General features: G+C 48.6%; 1 protein-coding gene across 1 annotated transcript in view; it reads left to right on the plus strand.

Annotated features, from left to right (window-relative positions):
* The window catches only part of LOC121279696 (rhodopsin), a 38,145-nt gene extending 26,462 nt beyond the window's left edge, over positions 1-11,683 (plus strand). The window contains exon 5 of the mRNA XM_041190931.1: positions 11,555-11,683. Within this exon, the coding sequence (XP_041046865.1) occupies positions 11,555-11,683 (129 nt within the window). The remainder of the gene's footprint in view (positions 1-11,554) is intronic.
* Positions 11,684-18,145: the final 6,462 nt, after the last annotated feature.

Genomic DNA, 18,145 nt, shown 5'->3' on the forward strand with positions numbered 1-18,145 from the left:
CCCCCTGCCCATTACCCTCTGCCCATTACCCTGCATTGACCCCTGCCCATTACCCCGCAGTGCCACCTGCCCATTACCCTGCAGTGCACCCTGTCCATTACCCCTCAGTGCCCCCTGCCCATTACCCCGCTGTGCCTCATGCCCATTACACTGCAGTGCACCCTGCCCATTACCTTGCAGTGTACCCTTTCAATTACCCTGCAGTGCCCCCTGCCCATTAACCCGCCGTGCCACTTGCCCATTACCCTGCAGTGCACCCTGCCTATTACCCCACAGAGTACCTTGCCCATTACCATGCAGTGCCTCCTGCCCATTACCTCACAGTGCCTCTTGCCCATTACCCTGCAGTGCCCCCTGCCCATTACTCCACAGTTTCCCCTGCCCATTACCACCTGCCCATTACCCTGCTGTGCCTCCTGACCATTACCCCCAGCCCATTAGCCTGCAGTGCCCCCTGCCCATTACCCTGCAGTGGCCGCTGCACATTACACCCTGCCCATTACCCTGCAGTGCCCCCTACCCATTACCACATGCCCATTACCCTGCTGTGCCTCCTGACCATTACCCCCAGCCCATTACCCTGCAGTGCTCCCTGCCCATTACCCACTGCCCATTACCCAGCAGTCCCCCTGCCCATTACCCCGCAGTGCCTCCTGCCCATTACTCCACAGTGCCTCCTGTCCATTACCCCGGAGTGCCCCATGCCCATTACATCCTGCCCATTATCCTGCTGTGCCTCCTGCCCATTACCCCCTGCCCATTAGCCTGCAGTGCCCCTTGCCCATTACCCTGCAGTGCCCCCAGCCCATTACACCACAATGCCTGCTGCCCATTACTCTGCAGTGCCCCCTGCTTATTACCACCTGCCCATTACCCTGCTGTGCCTCCTGACCATTAACCCCAGCCCATTAGCCTGCAGTGTCCCCTGCCCATTACACCGCAATTCCTGCTGCCAATTATGCTGCAGTGCCTCCTGCCCATTGCCCTGCAGTGCCCCCTCCCCATTTCCCTGCAGTGCCCCCTGCCCATTACCCCACAAAGAACCCTGCCCATTACCTCACAGTGCCTCCTACCCATTACCCCACAGTGCCTCCTGCCCATTACCCTGCAGAGCCCCCTGCCCATTACCCTGCAGTGCCCCCTGCTCATTACCCTGCAGTGCCCGCTCTCCATTACCCCGCAGTGCCCCCTTGCCATTACCCCCTGCCGATTATTCTGCAGTGCCCCCTGTGCATTACCTCGCAGTTCCTACTGCCCATTAGACAGCAGTGGCCCCTGCACATTACCCCCTGCCCATTACACTGCAGTGCCTCCTGCCCATTACCTTGCAGTGCCTCCTGCCCATGAACCCCACAGTGCTTCCTGCCCATTAACACTCAGTGCTCCTGCCCATTATCCTGAAGTGACTCCTGCCCATTACCCTGCAGTGCATCCTGCCCATTACACCGCAGTGCCTCCTGCCTATTTCCCTGCACTGCATTCTGCCCATTACCCTGCAGTGCCCTCTGCCCATTATCCCCTGCCCATTATCCCTCAGTGCCTCCGGCCCATTACCCTGACCTGCCCCTTGCCAATTAACTTGCAGTGCCACCTGCCCATTACCCCGCAGTGCCTCCTGCCCATTACCCTTCAGTGTATCCTGTCAATTACACTGCAGTGCCTCCTACCCATAACCCTTCCGTGCCCATGCCCATTACCCTGCATGGCATCCTTCCCATTATCCTGCAGTGTCCCCTGCCCATTACCCCACAATGCCCACTGCCCATTGCCCTGCAGTGCTCCTTGCTCATGACACCGCAGTGCACCCTGCCCATTACCCTGCATTGCCTCCTGCCCTTTACACTGCAGTACCCCCTGCACATTACCCCTGTGCCCCCTGCCCATTACCCCGCAGTGCCCCCTGCCCATTACCCCTCAGTGCCCCCTGCCCATTACCCCGCAGTGCCTCCTGCCCATTACCCTGCAGTGCCTCCTGCCCATTACCCTGCAATGCCCCATGCCCGTTAACCCTGCAGTGGATCTTGCCCATTACCCTGCAGTGTACCCTGTAAATTACCCTGCAGTGCACAATGCCCATTACCCTGCCTTACCCCTTGCCCATTACCCTGCAGTGCCTCCTGCCCATTACCCTGATGTGCCCCTTGCCAATTAACCTGCAGTGCACAATGCCCATAACCTTGCAGTACCCCCTGCCCATTACCCTGCAGTGCCTCTTGCCCATTACCCAGCAGTGCCCACTGCCTTTTCCCCCTGCCCATTATACCTCAGTGCCTCCTGCCCATTACCCTGCAGTGCCTCCTTCCATTACCCTGCCATGCCCCTTGCCAATTAACCTGCAGTGCCTCCTGCCCATTACCCCACAGTGCCACCTGTCCATTACCCTGCAGTGCACCCTGCCCATTAACCCGCACTGCACCCTGCCCATTACCACGCAGTGCACCCTGCCCATTACCCCACAGTGCACCCTGCCCATTGCCCTGCAGTGCGACCTGCCCATTACCTCGCAGAGACCCCTGCCCATAACACTGCAGTGCCTCCTGACCATTACCTTGCAATGCTCCCTGCCCATTAGCCTGCAATGCTCCCTGCCCATTAGCCTGCAATGCCCCCTGCCCATTAGCCTGCAATGCCCCCAGCCCATTAACCCACCATGCCCCCTTCCAATTATCCCGCAGTGCCTCCTGCCCATTACCGCACAGTGACCCATGCCCATTGCCCTGCTGTGCCCCCTGCATATTAACCCACAGTGCCCCCTGCCCATTACCCCAGAGTGCCTCCTGCCCTTTACCCCGCAGTGCCTCCTGCCCATTACATTTCAGTGCCCCCTGCCCATTACCCTGCAGTGCAGCCTGCCCATTTACCCACAGTGCTCCCTGCCCAGTACCCCACAGTACCTCCTGCCCATTACCCCGCAGTGCCTCCTGCCCATTGCCTTGCAGTGCCTACTGCCCATTACCCACAGTGCCCCCGGCCCATTACCCTGCAGTGCCTCCTGCCCATTAACATGCAGTGCTCCCTGCCCATTACCCCGCAGTGCTCCCTGCCCATTACACTGCAGTGCACCCTACCCATTTCCCTGCAGTGCCTCCTGCCCATTACACTGCAGTGCACCCTGCCCATTGCCCTGCAGTGCCACATTCCCATTATCCCCCGCCCATTTCCCTGCTGTGCCTCCTGCCCATTACCTCACAATGGTCCCTGCCCATTACCCTGCAGTGCCTCCTGCCCATTACACTGCAGTGCACCCTGCCCATTACACTGCAGTGCCTCCTTCGCATTACCCCCTGTCCATTACCCCACAGTGCCACCTGCCCATTACCCTGCAGTGCCCCCTGCCCATTCCCCTGCATTGCCCCCTGCAGATTACCCTGCACTTCCTCCTGCCCATTACCATGCAGTGCTCCCTGCCCATTTCCCCTCAGTGCCTCCTGCCCATCACACTGCAGTGCCCCCTGCCCATTAACCCCTGCCCATTCCCCTGCATTGCCCCCTGCGGATTACCCTGCACTTCCCCCTGCCCATTACCATGCAGTGCCTCCTGCCCATTACCCCACAGTGCTCCCTGCCCATTACCCTGCAGTGCCTCCTGCACATTACCCACTGCCCATTACCACGCAGTGCCTCCTGCGCATTAACCCGCAGTGCCTGCTGCCTATTACCCTGCAGTGCCCCCTTCCCATTAGGCCACAATGCCCCCTGCCCATAACCCTGCAGTGCACCCTGCCCATTAGACTGCAGTGTACCCTGCCCATTACACTCCAGTATACCCTGCCCCTAACCCTGCAGTGCCCACTGTCCATTACCCTGCAGTGCCCCTGCCCATTACCCTGCAGTGCCTCCTGCCCATTACCCCGCAGTGCCCCCTGCACATTACCCTGCAGTTCCTCCTGCCCATTACCGCGCAGTGCCTCCTGCCCATTACCCTGCAATGCCTCCTGCTCATTTCCCTGCAGTGCCCCCTGCACATTACCCTTCACTGCCCCCTGCCCATTACCCCCTGCCCAATACCCTGCATTGCCTCCTGCCCATTACCCCGCAGTGCTCCCTGCCCATTATACTGCAATGCACCCTGCCCCTTACCCTGCAGTGCATCCTGCCCATTACCCCACAATGTTCCGCGCCCATTACCCTGAAGTGCCTCCTACCAATAACCCTGCAGTGCCTCCTGCCCATTTACCAGCAGTGCCTCCTGCCCATTACCCCGTAGAGCCCCCTGCTCATTACCCCACAGTGCTCCCTGCCCATTGCCCTGCAGTGCCTCCTGCCCATTACCCTGCAGTGCCTCCTTCCAATTACCCCCTGCCCATTACCCTGCAGTGCCCCCTGCCCATTACACCCTGCCCATTGCCCTGAAGTGCCTCCTGCCCATTACCCTGAAGTGCCTCCTGCCCATTACCCTGAAGTGCCTCCTGCCCATTAGCCCCTGCCCATTACCCCGCAGTGCGTCCTGCCTATTACCCTGCAGTGCCCCCTGCCCATTATCCCGCAGTGCCCACTGCCCATTACCTCCTGCCCATTACCCCACAGTGCTCACTGCCCATTACCCTGCAGTACCCCCTGCCCATTACCCTGCAGTGCCTCCTGCCCATTACCTTGCAGTGCCCCCTGCCCATTACCCTGCAGTGCCCACTGCCCATTACCTCCTGCCGCTTACCCTGCAGTACCCCCTGCCCATTACCCTGAAGTGCCCCCTGCCCATTACCCCACAGTGCCTTCTGCCCATTACACTGCAGTGCCTGCTGCCATTTACACCGCAGTGCCTCCTGGTCTTTACCCTGAAGTGCCTCCTTCCCATTACCCCCTGCCCAATACCCTCTAGTTCCTCCTGCCCATTACCCCATAATGGTCCCTGCCCAATACCCTGCAGTGCCTCCTGCCCATTATCCCCTGCCATTACCCTGCAGTACCCACTGGCCATTACCTCCTGCCCATTACCCCGCAGTGCCTCCTGCCCATTAACCTTGCAGTGCCTCCTGCCCATTAACCCTACAGTGCCTCCTGCCCATTAACCTGCAGTGTCTCCTGCCCATTAATCTGCAGTGCAACCTGCCCCACAATGCCCTGTGCCCATTACACTGAAGTGCCTCCTGCCAATTACTCTGCAGTGCCTCCTGCCCATTAGACCCTGCCCATTACCCTGCAGTGCATCCTGCCCATTACACCACTGTGCCCCCCTGCCCATTACCCCACAGAGCCCCCTAACCATTACCCTGCTGTGCCCCCTGCCCATTACCTCATTGGGCCCCTGCCCATTACCCCACAGTGGCCCCTGCCCATTACCCTGCAGTGCCTCCTGCCCATTACCCTGCAGTGCCTCCTGCTCATTACCCTGCAGTGCCTCCTGCTCATTACCCTGCAGTGCATCCTGCCCATTACCCTGCAATGCCTCCTGCCCATTACCCCGTAGTACCCCCTGTCCATTACCCTGCAGTGCCTCATTCCAATTACCCCCTGCCCATTAACCTGCTGTGCCTCCTGCCCATTAACCTGCAGTGCCGACTGCCCATTACCCTGCAGCGCATCCTTCCCATTACGCCCTGCCCATTACCCTGCAGTGCCGACTGCCCATTGCCCTGCAGTGCCTCCTGCCCATTACCCTACAATGGCCCGTGCCCATTACTCTGAAGTGCCTCCTGCCAATTACCCTGCAGTTCCTCCTGCCCATTACCCTGCAGTACCCCCTGCCCATTACGCGATGCCCATGGCCCTGAAGTGCCTCCTGCCCATTACACACTGCCCATTACCCCGCAGTGCCTCCTGCCCATTATCCCGCAGTGCCCCCTGTCCATTACCCCGCAGTGCCTCCTGCCTATTATCCCACAGTGCCCCCTGTCCATTACCCCGCAGTGCCCCCTGTCCATTACCCACTGCCCATTACCCCCTGCCCTTTACTCTGTGGTGCCCTCTGTCCATTACCCCCTGCCCATTACCCTGCGGTGCCTCACTGTCCATTACCTACTGCCCATTACCCTGCGGTGCATCACTGTCCATTACCTACTGCCCATTACCCTGTGGTGCCTCACTGTCCATTACCTACTGCCCATTACCCCCCTGCCCATTACCCTGCAGTGTCTCCTGCCCATTACCCCCTGCTCATTATCCTGCAGTGCCCCCTCCCCATTACCCTGCAATTCCCTCCTGCCCATTACCCCTTGCCCATTATCCTGCAGTGCCTCATGCCCATTAATCTGAAGTGCCTCGCTGCCCGTTACCTCCTGCTGATTATCCTGCAGTCCCCCCTGCCCATTACTCTGCAGTCCCCCCTGCCCATTACTCTGCGGTCCCCCCTGCCCATTACTCTGCAGTCCCCCCTGCCCATTACTCTGCAGTCCCCCCTGCCCATTGCTCTGCAGTTCCCGCCAACACTATTTACATCTGGCGAAGGCAGAGACAGCCTGAAGTTGCACCTCCTGCCTCTTGTAGCAGGCCCAAGGCAGAGGTGGAGTTGGAGGTAGAGGCAGGCTGATGCTGAGGCAGCCAGTTAAAGAGTTCACTTCTGTTCGCAGAGACACTTACCGCATTCTAGAGTTGAGTGTGAGACCCCCTAACTATCACCCCTCTTCCCCCTTACTGCCCTCACCCCCATAACCCTCATGCTCCCTCAACACTCTCCCCCATGCCTCGCATACCTCCTTTACCCTTCCCATATCCCTATACTCCCCTCACTCTCCATACCCCCTTACCCCCATTTTCTACTTACCCATATATCTCTTCATCCCCATACCTTACATACTCTCTCTTCCCCATTACCCCCTCAGTCGCCACAGCCCCCATCTTCTCCTCAGCCCCCCACGTCCCATCTTACCTCATAATCCCCCATATGAACCCCATACTCCCCAATGCAATCACCCAGTTTCCAACATTATCCACTATAAACAAAACTCAGAAACCCTGTAATAGTCTTTGAAAATCTCATATATCTGTCAAAATAAATAAGCACACATCCCCCTTGTCAGCTGTGTCAACAACCCTGCTGAACCGAATCCATCATTTGGTTGGAAGGCTACCAAGCATTCATAATGACATTCCACTGAACAGTTGTGTCAACAAACCTTCCTAAACATTGCCAGAAGCTCAACCATCAGATAAAGCTTTGAAACAGTGAAACAGATGGCTGAGCTGAACTTCAAGGAAAACATTGAAAGCAAAAGGGATATTTCACAACATCAGATCTGGATTTCAGTATTGTACTATGCAGAATAGCACTTTATTAACTGAATAATGTACTCTAATGCACCAGAAGAGTTTTCCATTTTTACAATGCTGTTCTTTCTCATGAAAGCTTGCCAGCTGTCAGAAGTTACAATCTATGCCAATATTATTTAATGGTCAATTACCATGTCAAAATAAAGCACTCTGATCATTCACTGTATTAAAATATATGTAACTTATGCTATAGCATTTTACAATGCCATGTGAAGTAGGCAACACCTTTTGTACTTATCTTTCATATGGTTCCTACCTCAAATGTGTTTCACGCATGGTTCACAACACTTCTGTGTTGGTGTGGTTCACATACCTACCAAAACCAGCTGGATTCCAGCAAGATCACAACAAAGATATTTTCCCCCCTGTGAAGAAAGAGGATTCTAGGAAGGGGATAAACCAACCATGGTTAACCAAGGAAGTTAAGGATGGTATCAAATTGAAGGAAAAAACACACAACATGGCAAACATCCGTATGTGTGTGTCTGTGTGTGTGTCTGTGTGTGTGTATGTGCACGTGTCTATGTGTGCGTTTGTGTGTGTGTATGCATGTCTGAATGTGTATGTGTGTGGGCGGAATTTTACGTTCCTGCAAAGTCAATGGAGTTTAGAATGGCTCACTGTACTTTAAAGCCCCATTCCTGCAGCGATGGAGCCGTAAAATTCCTGTGTGTGTGTGTGTTTGTGTGTCTGTATGTCTATGTCTATGTCTGTGTGTGTGTGCGTGTGTGTTTGTGTGTGTGTTTGTGTGTCTGTATGCCTATGTCTGTCTGTGTGTGTGTGTGTGTTTGTGTGCATCTATATGTGTGTGTGTGCATTTTTGTGTGAATGCGTGCGTGTCTGTGTGTGTGTATGCATGTCTGAGCGTACGTGTGTGTGTGTGTGTGTGTGTGTGTGTGTGTGTGTGTGTGGGCAGAATTTTACCTCAGTGGTATTTAACATTCCCACCGAACTCAATGGAGTTTAGAATGTCTCGCTAAGATAAAAGCAAAAAACTGCAGATGCTGGAAATGCAAAACAAAAACAAAAATAAAAATATCTGGAAAAACTCAGCAGGTCTGACAGCATCTCCGGAGAGGAACACAGATAGCCTATTTCGATCCCTTCCCCCCACCCCAGCCCCCACTAGGGCTATCTGTACCTTGCTCGTCCTGCTTTCTACCCTAATGTCACCTATTAGCACATTTCTTAGATAATATCACCACCCTTAACACCTCTTTGTCCTTTTGTCTACGACATCTTTTGGCAATCCCCACTTATCACTGGCCCTCTATCCAGCTCTACTTGTCCCACCCCCTCCCCCTTAAGCCAGCTTATATTTCACCTCTCTTCTATTTTTCCTTAGTTCTGTTGAAGAGTCATATGGACTCGAAACATTAACTGTATTCCTCTCTGCAGATGCTGTCAGACCTGCTGAGTTTTTCCAGATATTTTTATTTTTGTTTTTGTTTAGAATGTCTCGCCATATTTTACGGCCCCATTCCTGCAGCGATTCAGGCTTGAGTGTCAGTGTGTGTCTGAATGTGTGCGTAAGTCTATTTGTGTCTGTGCGTGTCTATGTGCCTATATCTATGTGTATCTATTTGTGTGCACTGCGTTTGTGTCTGCATGCACCTAACTGTGTGTGTGTGTGTCTGCCTGTGTGTGCCTGTGTGCCTATGTCTGTGTGAGTTTACTTGCATCTGTGTTTGTGTATGCATGCACCTGTCTGCGTGTGTGCGTGTTTGTGTGTGTCTGAGTGTGTTCATCTGTGCATGCGTGTGTGTGTATGTCTGTCTGTGTGTGCCTGTGTGCCAATGTGTGTTTGTGTGTGTCTGTGTGCACCTCTGTGTCTTTCTGTCTATTTGTGCCTGAGTGCCTATGTCTGTGTGTCTGTGTGCGTGTTTGTGTGTGTGTGTGTGTGTGTGGCTGTTTGTGTCTGTGTGTGTATGTATGGCTGTTTGTGTCTGTGTGTGTGTATGCATGTACCTGTATGTGTATGTGTGTGTGTGTATTTGTGTACGCATTTTTGAGTGCACCTGTGTATGTCTGTGTGTGTGTGTACGCATCTGTATGTGTTTGTGTGTGCATGCGTGTCTGTGTGTGTGTACATGTGCCTGTCTTTGTGTGTGCACGTGTATACCCACATTTGTGTGTGTGTGTGTGTGTGTGTGTGACTGTGGATGTCTCTGTATGTGTCTGTGTGTGCATGCCTGTCTATGTGTGCGTGTGTATGTGGTCTTGTGTGTGTGTATTTGTGTATCTGTGTGTGTGTTTGCAACTGTGTGTGTGTGTGTGTGCACGCATTTGTGTGTGTGTGTGCGTGTGTATATCTGTCTGTATGTGTGTCTGTCTATTTGTATCTTTTGCCTATGTCTGTGTGTGCCTATGTCTGTGTGTGTGCATGTTTGTTTGTGTGTGTGTGTCTGGCTGTTTGTATATGTGCACCTGTGTATGCCTGTATCTGTGTGCCTGTGTGTGTGTGTGTCTGTGGGTGTACATGCATTTGTTTGTTTGTGCATGTGTGTGTGTGGGCCTGTGTATGTCTGTGTGTGTGTACGTGTGTGTGCCTGTGTGTCTCTCTATTTGTGTCTGTGTGCCTATGTGCGTATTTGTTTGTGTGTTGCATTTGTGTATCGGCGTGTCTGTCTGTGCCTGCGTGTGTGTGCGGCGCATGCCTATGTGTGTGTGCATGCACATCTGTGTGTGTGTGCACATGCACCTGTGTGTGTGTGTGTGTGTGTGTGTGTATGCATGTGCCTATCTGTGTGTGTGCATGTATGTCTGTCTGTTTGTGTCTGTGTGTCTATGTCTGTGTGTGGCTGTTTGTTACGTGTGTCTGTTTGTGTCTGTGCACATATGTCTATGTCTGTGTGTGCACGCATTTGTCTGTGTGCCTATGTCTATGTGCATGTGTGTGCACGTGTGTGTACGTGAGTCTGTGTGCCTATGTCTGTGTCTGTGTGTCTTTGTCTGTCTATCTATGCTAGCTGTGTTTCTGTATGTCTATGTGTGTGCATGCATGTTTGTGTCCATGTCTGTGTGCGCGCATGCACCTGTGTGTGTGTGCGCAGGCATATGTGTGTGTGTATTTGTGTGTGTGTGTGTGTCTGTGTTTGTGTGTGTGATTGCCTGTGTGTGTGTCTGTGTGAATGTGTGTCTGTGTGTTTGTCTGAATCTGTGTGCCTGTCTATTTGTGTACTTGTGTCTATGTGCCTATTTCTGTGTGTGTGTGTGTGCGTGTCTGTGTGTGTGCGCATTTGTGTGTCTGAGTCTGTGCATCTGTGTGTGCGCATACATATGTCTGTGTTTGTGTCTGTCTGTGTGTGCCTATGTGTGTATGCATGTGTGAATCTGTGTGAGTGTCTGTGTGTCTGTGTGCCTATGTCTGTTGAGTGTGTGTCTGTGCATGTGTGCCTGTGTGTGTATGTGTGTCTGTATCTGTGTGCCTGTGTGTGTCCATATGCCTATGTCTGTATGTGTGTATTTGTGTGTGTTTGTACGTGTGTGTCTGTGCATGAGCGTCTGTGTGTATGTGTCTGTCTGTTTGTGTGCATGTGTCTGTGTGTGTGCGTATTTGTGTGTGTGTGTGTCTGAGTCTGTGCATCCACATGTGTGCATATGTATGTGTGTGTTTGTGTCTGTGTGCGCCTGTGTGCCTATGTCTGTGTATGTGTTTGTCCGTGTGTGTGCGTCTGTTTGTGTCTGTGTGCCTATGTCTCTGTGTGTGTCTGTGCGCCTGTGTGTGTGTATGTGTGTGCATTTGCATGTCTGTGTGCATATGTGTCTGTGTGTGTGTGCATGTTGTGTGTTTGTGTGTGTGTGCGTTTTGTGGATTTGTGTGTGTGTGTGTCTGTGTGTGTCTCTGTCTCTCTCTGTTTCGTCTCTCTTTATTTGCGTGTCATTGACTGTCTCTTTCTATGTGTGCATCTCTCTATTTATCTATGTAGGGTTTTCACTCTGTGCTTTTGTGTGTCTCTTTCTGTATGTTCCTGTCAGTCTTTTTCTCTTTGTGTGTGTTCTCCCTCTCTCTCTCTCTCTTTGTCTCTCTCTGTCTCTCAGTTTCTCTCTGTGCCTCGATTGGTTTTGTGTATGTCTCTGCCAGTACGTGTACCTCTCTCTCTCTCCATGGACGATTACAATGCAGACATTAACTACTGTAGTATCTCCCAGTGACTGGTGTGGAGTGGCCTGCAGCACCCATTATCTGCCTGAAAGAGGCGTTGCTGTGAATCTGCAGGTTGCAATCTCTAGATTGTGAGGGGAACAGATGACTTGCTGTGTGCTGAGATGTAAGAGCTTGCCTTTCGCACTCTTTGGTCTACATCTGTTCAAGCCGAGGGTGACTGTGTTCTTTTCTCTCTCCTAGTTCCGTAACTGCATGATCACCACCCTTTGCTGTGGCAAGAATCCATTTGAAGAGGAAGAGTCTACCTCAGCCAGTGCCAGCAAGACAGAGGCTTCCTCTGTCTCCTCCAGCCAGGTGGCTCCTGCATAAAAGCTCAGCTCGGCAAACTCGAGTGAGCCGGAGGCCGGCACATCACATCTAAGCTGCATTATCCAAACTGACTGTGTTGAGGTTTGAAGGCCCAAGATTTTAAAACTAAAACAAGTCCAAGCATCATAAAATAGTGGAACTTTTCAACTGTGTGGCGAATATTTGAACTGAATGAATCATTCTGTCCTGAGCTTTGTGATAAAACCATAAGAGTCCGTCAGTAAGGCTCCCAAACTGCCATGTTGTGAGGATATTGTACATGACTACACTCAGAGCAGGTGTCTGTAGGACTTCCCATTATTTTTAAAGTTTAAATGCTGTTTTAATTGGCTACATTCCAATGTAACTTCTGTCTCCAGGTCTGATCTAGCAGATATAGAACCAGTTAATAAAGAGCACGTTGCAAATGGACTGCCTTCTGGTTTTCATTCCACTCAATCTCCACCTGAATCTCCTTTCAAGAGGTTGCCTTTCCCCCGATGTCGCCTCTCCCGCCTTAACTTTCGTTAAAACCTTTGTCCAAAACTTGGGTGGATGTGGAGAGAGCTTTGACATAACCCATCCCACCCCACTTCAGAATGTCTGTGGTCTCATAATTGACCCATGTTGCTTTATGGATTCCTTCTCATTCTCTGAACTTCATGGGTATTGATACTGCTAGTATGCCTCTGCATTTTCCTCGCTTGTTTCTCTTGAGCTCAATCGCCCATTTAATGCACTCTGCATCCTCATTGTCCTCCTCCTCATAGTTCTTCCTCTCTTTGAGAGTTAGATGTGACATTGCACCAGTTGCTTCTACTGGAAGCTGTCCTAATTGGCTCCTGATAGCTCATGATTGCCCATTCCTCAATATTGCTTATCCAAGAAACTCTTGGTCTACCTCAGACCCTTTTACTATTGATGTGACCTTCAGGCAATGTTCTGTCTATATTGTCGAGCTTTATCAGATGGTCAAAATAACTCAGACACCATTAAAAGGCGGAAATTATCATACCTCTTCTGGTTTCATTCTCCCTAGGTCTTTCTCAATGTTTACTCCCTCTTTCCAACTTATTCTAGGCTTTCATTTGTATCCTCACATTTCAAAGGCTTCGAGCCTTTTGATCATTTGATTGCCGACAATCAGGGTTCATGGTCATCAGGAAATATTGAGCAGACATAACACTTCAGCAAATGTTTTCCGGTGCACTGGCTTGTTCTCCTTATTGTTAGAATTCAATTCATTTTGTTGAAAGTACCTCTTGCTATTTCAATTTGTTACATTTAGCATTTCCTGTCATGACCTGCACAAGTTTACACAAAACTTGTTCTACATTGGTTCCATCAGTTGAGATGGTCACCTCTGCCCCTGTGGGTTTCTTACTAATAACCATTCTTTTGGTTTTTTAACAATGCTGGTTAAGAATTTATTATGAAAATGAATGTTAAGTTCATCTACCATGCATTCTAAGTGCTCTTTACTCTCAGGCATCAACGCTGTCATCTGTGAATTAAGGTTGTTTATGTTTCTATAGCTATCCCTTCAAGGTGTTCAACGCTTCTGAAAATCATTTAAGTATAGAGATAAAACATAGCCCTGATGTAGCCCTAGTTTGATTTCTACCTCACCTGACATTTCCATTCTTATAAAAGTTCTTTGTTCCGGTACAAATTTCTCACTAGTCTTAGCACTTTCCCATTCATTTCTAGTTCCTTCAGATATTCGATAAGCAACTTTGTGTTTCATTGACCTTTTTTTCAATTTAATTCCTGTTTCTAAGAAAGCTTACTATCAGTCTGATTTTAAGTGCATGGCTCATTAGGCAAACTGTTCTGCAGTGATTCGTCCCCTGGTTTCTTTGGTAGCCTAATGAAAATGTCTTTCCTGCTTTGCAATCTCATTTGGCTTTTTCCACTTTCATAATTTCACATTCATCCAAATTGTCAATTTCAGATGGTTCTCCCCCTCTGTTATCAGTACAGTTCACTCACGTATTCACTTTCATCAAATTATATATTCCCATTTTTATCTCTAATACATTTGCTGTCTCTTTGTTTAGTTTTCAAATTTCTCATCTCTTGTTCTATCAGATGTCTCTTTTGTTCAATGTCGAGCATCCACCTTGTCTATTGCATCACAATGTCTATTTCACCATGCTTCCTTTGTTATTTTCCTTATTTCTTATCCTATGTTTATCTCTTTGTCAGTTTGGTTTTATTTCATCTTACCTTTGTTTTTAAATGTCTTTCTTTCAATCACCATGTCAAGAACTATTTGAGTCATCCACGGCTGTTTTATATTTGCAGATTTCGTCACGCTCTCTTTCAATTTCATTCATTGATTCTCATATGGCTATATGGGGGATTCCTATGATAGGACAAGTACCTCTGAGTCACTGTCAACCACACACTTAGCTTTCGAATGTGGATAAGGCTCACTGGCATCCCACCATGCCCTCAGCTCTCACTTATGCCTACAAATCAGCTGGTAATGCACACAAGCAGGCATATCCTGGGTACCTCACCTCAGCTGATGAACTAAACTCAATGAGGGTGTCAGCAGCTTCATCTGGTGCGGATGGGGGATGAAGTCTGTGACCAGTGGAAAAGGCCGATAATCTTAGCAAGAGGAGAAGTTGGATACCAGCAAGATGTGTGGCACACCCAGGGCATCCTCCCAATGAAGCAGACTGAGGCCAGTCACCTCAGAAAAGATCACAGTCATAAAGTTTTCAGTCATCCCATGGGTAGCAATTAGACCTAGCCACAAAATTGCTGTTGATTAGAGGGATGATGCTACATTCCCTGCAATGGACTTACCTAAATGTTGCAGGGATACAAGACTTGACTCTGTTTTTAGGACACCAAGTAACAAAGATACGCACAGCCCAAATCCCAAAGGGAGACTTGAATCTGAGAACAGGCATCTGAAAACACAGGGGAAAGGGTTCAAAATAGCAACATTAAATGTCAGGACTTTATTCAAGTTCAGAAATGGTGACGATGGAAAAAATGAAATGTCAGATATGAACGTTGACTTTCCTGGTATGAGTGAGATGAGCTGGACTGAAAATGGCCAGATAGCAAAGGAAGATGTGATGGTTTATTTGGAAAGTGAGGAACATTGTTCTGATGTTGGTGCCTTGATGAGAAAGCAGATTACTGATTCAATGATTGATTTCTTGTTGGCCTCCAACAGAAACTTGAATGATGATGAAGGTAGAAGAAAAGCCTCCAATATCAATGTGAGTCAGGTCCATGCTCCAATGCAAGATCGCTCAAAGGTAGAGAAAGGTTCTTTATTAAAAATTCATTCACAGTATGTGGGCTTCACTGGCTGGGCCAGCATTCATTGCCCATCCCTAGTTGCCCTTGAGAAGGTGGTGGTGAGCTGCCTTCTTGAACCGCTGCAGTCTATTCTAATATCAAAAAGATCTGAAGTACACCAAGTCAGACAAAGTGACAATGATCATGAGTGATTTGAATGTAAAAGTGGGTCAAGAGAAAGCTTGTCCATTCACAGGACAATGTGGCTTAAGTGCAAAGCACAGATGTGGGTTGAAATTGATTGAACTTTGACAAACTATCCATTTCGTAATAGCAAACACTGCTTTTTAGCAACCAAAAAGAGGACTGTATCCACGGAAGAGCCCAATGGATGGTCATCACAACCAAATAGATGATTGGCTAAACTGACAAAGGTTTAGGAACTGTATACAACAAGTAGCACTCTGTCCGAATGTTGACATTGGACCTGACCACTACAGTCTGTAGCTGTAAAACATAGGAAAAGAAACAAAACCAAATTCAAAGAGTATCATCATTTAGATATGCTAAAGACTACAGAAAACAAAGAGAAATTTAAAATTGCAGTTTACAATATGTCTGACATGCTAAGCATCAATGAACCTGTGCAAAGAAATAAAAGGTAAAGTTGAGAACGAGCAGAAGGAGTTGAAAGGGAGCATCAGAAAAACTGAAAGGAAAGTCATACTAGATCAGCTGAAGTGCTGTAACCTGCATATGAACATAAGAACATATGAACTAGGAGCAGGAGTAGGCAAGCCTGCCTCACCATTCATTACGATCTTGACTGATCTCATTTTGGCCTCAACTCCAATTTCTCGCTCTGTCCCCAGAACCTTTCAACCCATTACTAATTAAAAATCTGTCTATCTCCTCCTTAAATATATTCAGCATTCTGGCATCCACTGCACTCTGAGGTAGTGAATTCCACAGATTCATGACCCTTTGACAAAAGTAATTCCTCCTCATCTCTGAATTAAATCTTCCACCCCTTAGCCTAAAACTATGGCCTCTCATTCTAGAATGCCCCACAAGGGGAAACATCTGCTCCACATCTACTTTGTCTATCCCCATTAGCATCTTATATACCTCAATCAGATCTCCTCTCATCCTTCTAAACTCCAGCGAGTATAGGCCTAAACTCAATCTCTCCTCATAAGACAAGCCCCACGTCTCTGGAATCAATCTAGTGAACCTCCTCTGAATCGCCTCCAATGCAAATACTTCCTTCCTCAAGTAAGGGACCAAAAATGTGCACAGTACTCCAGACATGGTCTCACCAATGCCTTGTACAGTTGCAACAACACTTCCCTATTTTTATATTCTATTCCTTTAGCAATAAATGCCAAGATTCCATTTGCCTTCCTTATTACCTGATGTACCTGCATACTAGCTTTCAGCGATTCATGCACGAAGACACCCAGATCCCTTTGCATTGAAGCATTCTGAAGTTTCTCTCCATTTAAATAATATGTCCTTTTTATTCTTCTGACCAAAATGAATAACCTCACACTTATCCACGTTAAACTCCATCTGCCAAATTTTGGCCTATTCACCTAACCTGTCCATATCCATTTGTAAATTTCTTATTTCTTCATTACAGCGTACATTCCCATCTATTTTGGTGTCATCTGCAAATTTAGCTATAGTACCTTCTATCCCTGAATCCAAGTCATTAATATAGATTGTAAATAGTTGGAGCCCAAGGACAGAACCCTGTGGCACCCCACTAGTTACAACTTGCCATCCAGAATAAGACCCATTTATCCCGACTCTCTGCTTTCTGTTGGTTAGATAATCCCCTATCCAAGCTAATATATTCCCCTAACTCCGTGTGATCTTATCTTGTGTATTAATATTTTGTGCAGCACCTTATCAAAGGCCTTCTGGAAGTCCAGATATACTACATCTACAGGATCCCCATTATCCACTTTGCTTGTCACATCTTCAAAGAACGCTAGCAAATTAATCAAACACAATTTACTCTTCATTAAACCATGCTGACTCTGATGGATTGCATTTTGACTTTCCAAATGCCCCATTACTACTTCCTTAATAATGGATTCCAACAATTTCCCAACGACATAACAAACTGGTCTATAATTTCCTACTTTCTGCCTCCCCGCCTTTTTTTGAATAAGGGCGTGATATTAGCATTTTTCCAATCCACTGGAACCTTTCCAGAATCCAGGAAATTTTGGAATATTATTACTAATGCATCCACTATCTCCGTTGGGATGTAGGTCATCAGGTCCTGGGGACTTGTCACCCTTTAATCCCAATAGTTTGCTTAGTACTTTTTCTCTAGTAATGGTGATTGTTCTAAGTTCCTCCTTCTCTATATCCTCTGCACCACCTGTTACTATTGGGGTGGTACTAGTATCCTCCACTATGAAAACTGAGGCAAAATATTGATTAAGCATCTCTGCCATTTCTGCATTTCCCACTATTAACTCCCCAGTCTCGTCCTCCAAGGGACCAACATTCACTTTAGCTACTCTCTTTCCTTTTTTCCACTTGTAGAAGCTTTTGCTATCAGTTTTTACATTTTGTGCCAGTTTTCTTTCATAATTTACCTTTGCTCTTTTTATTATTTTTCAGTAACCCTTTGTTGATTTTTAAAAGTTTCCCAATCTTCCAGCCTGCCACTGACCTTTGCAATTTGGAATGCCTTAGTTTTTGCCTTTAAGTTATCTTTAACTTCCTTGCTTAGCCATGGATGCTTTTTCCCCCTCTTACCATCTTTCTTCCTCTTTGGAATATATTTTACTTGGAAGGAATTGAATATCTCCTTAAATATCTGCCACTCTTCATCAACTGTCCTTCCTTGTAGTCTTCCTGCCCAGTTCACTAGGGCCAAATCTGCCCTCATGCCTATGTAGTTACCTTTGTTTAACTCCAGAACACTCGTGTGGACTCAAGTTTCTCGCTTAGCAGGACTAAGGACAAATACTGGAAAGTGGGATTAGGCTGGGCGGCTTGTTTCTCAGCCAGCACAGATACAATGGGCTAAGTGGCCCCTTTCTGTGCTATAAACTTTCCATGATTCTATCGTCACTAGTTTGAAATCAAATAGTTGGTTGGTAGTGCAGAACTTGAGTATTGTTGAAAAAAGAGACATGTCAAACTTTTTGTCTCGCACTCATCAGGATACTTTGCAAGGACACCAATATAAGG

The sequence above is a fragment of the Carcharodon carcharias genome, chromosome 7, assembly GCF_017639515.1.
Source record: "Carcharodon carcharias isolate sCarCar2 chromosome 7, sCarCar2.pri, whole genome shotgun sequence".
In the NCBI taxonomy this organism is placed as follows: Eukaryota; Metazoa; Chordata; class Chondrichthyes; order Lamniformes; family Lamnidae; genus Carcharodon; species Carcharodon carcharias.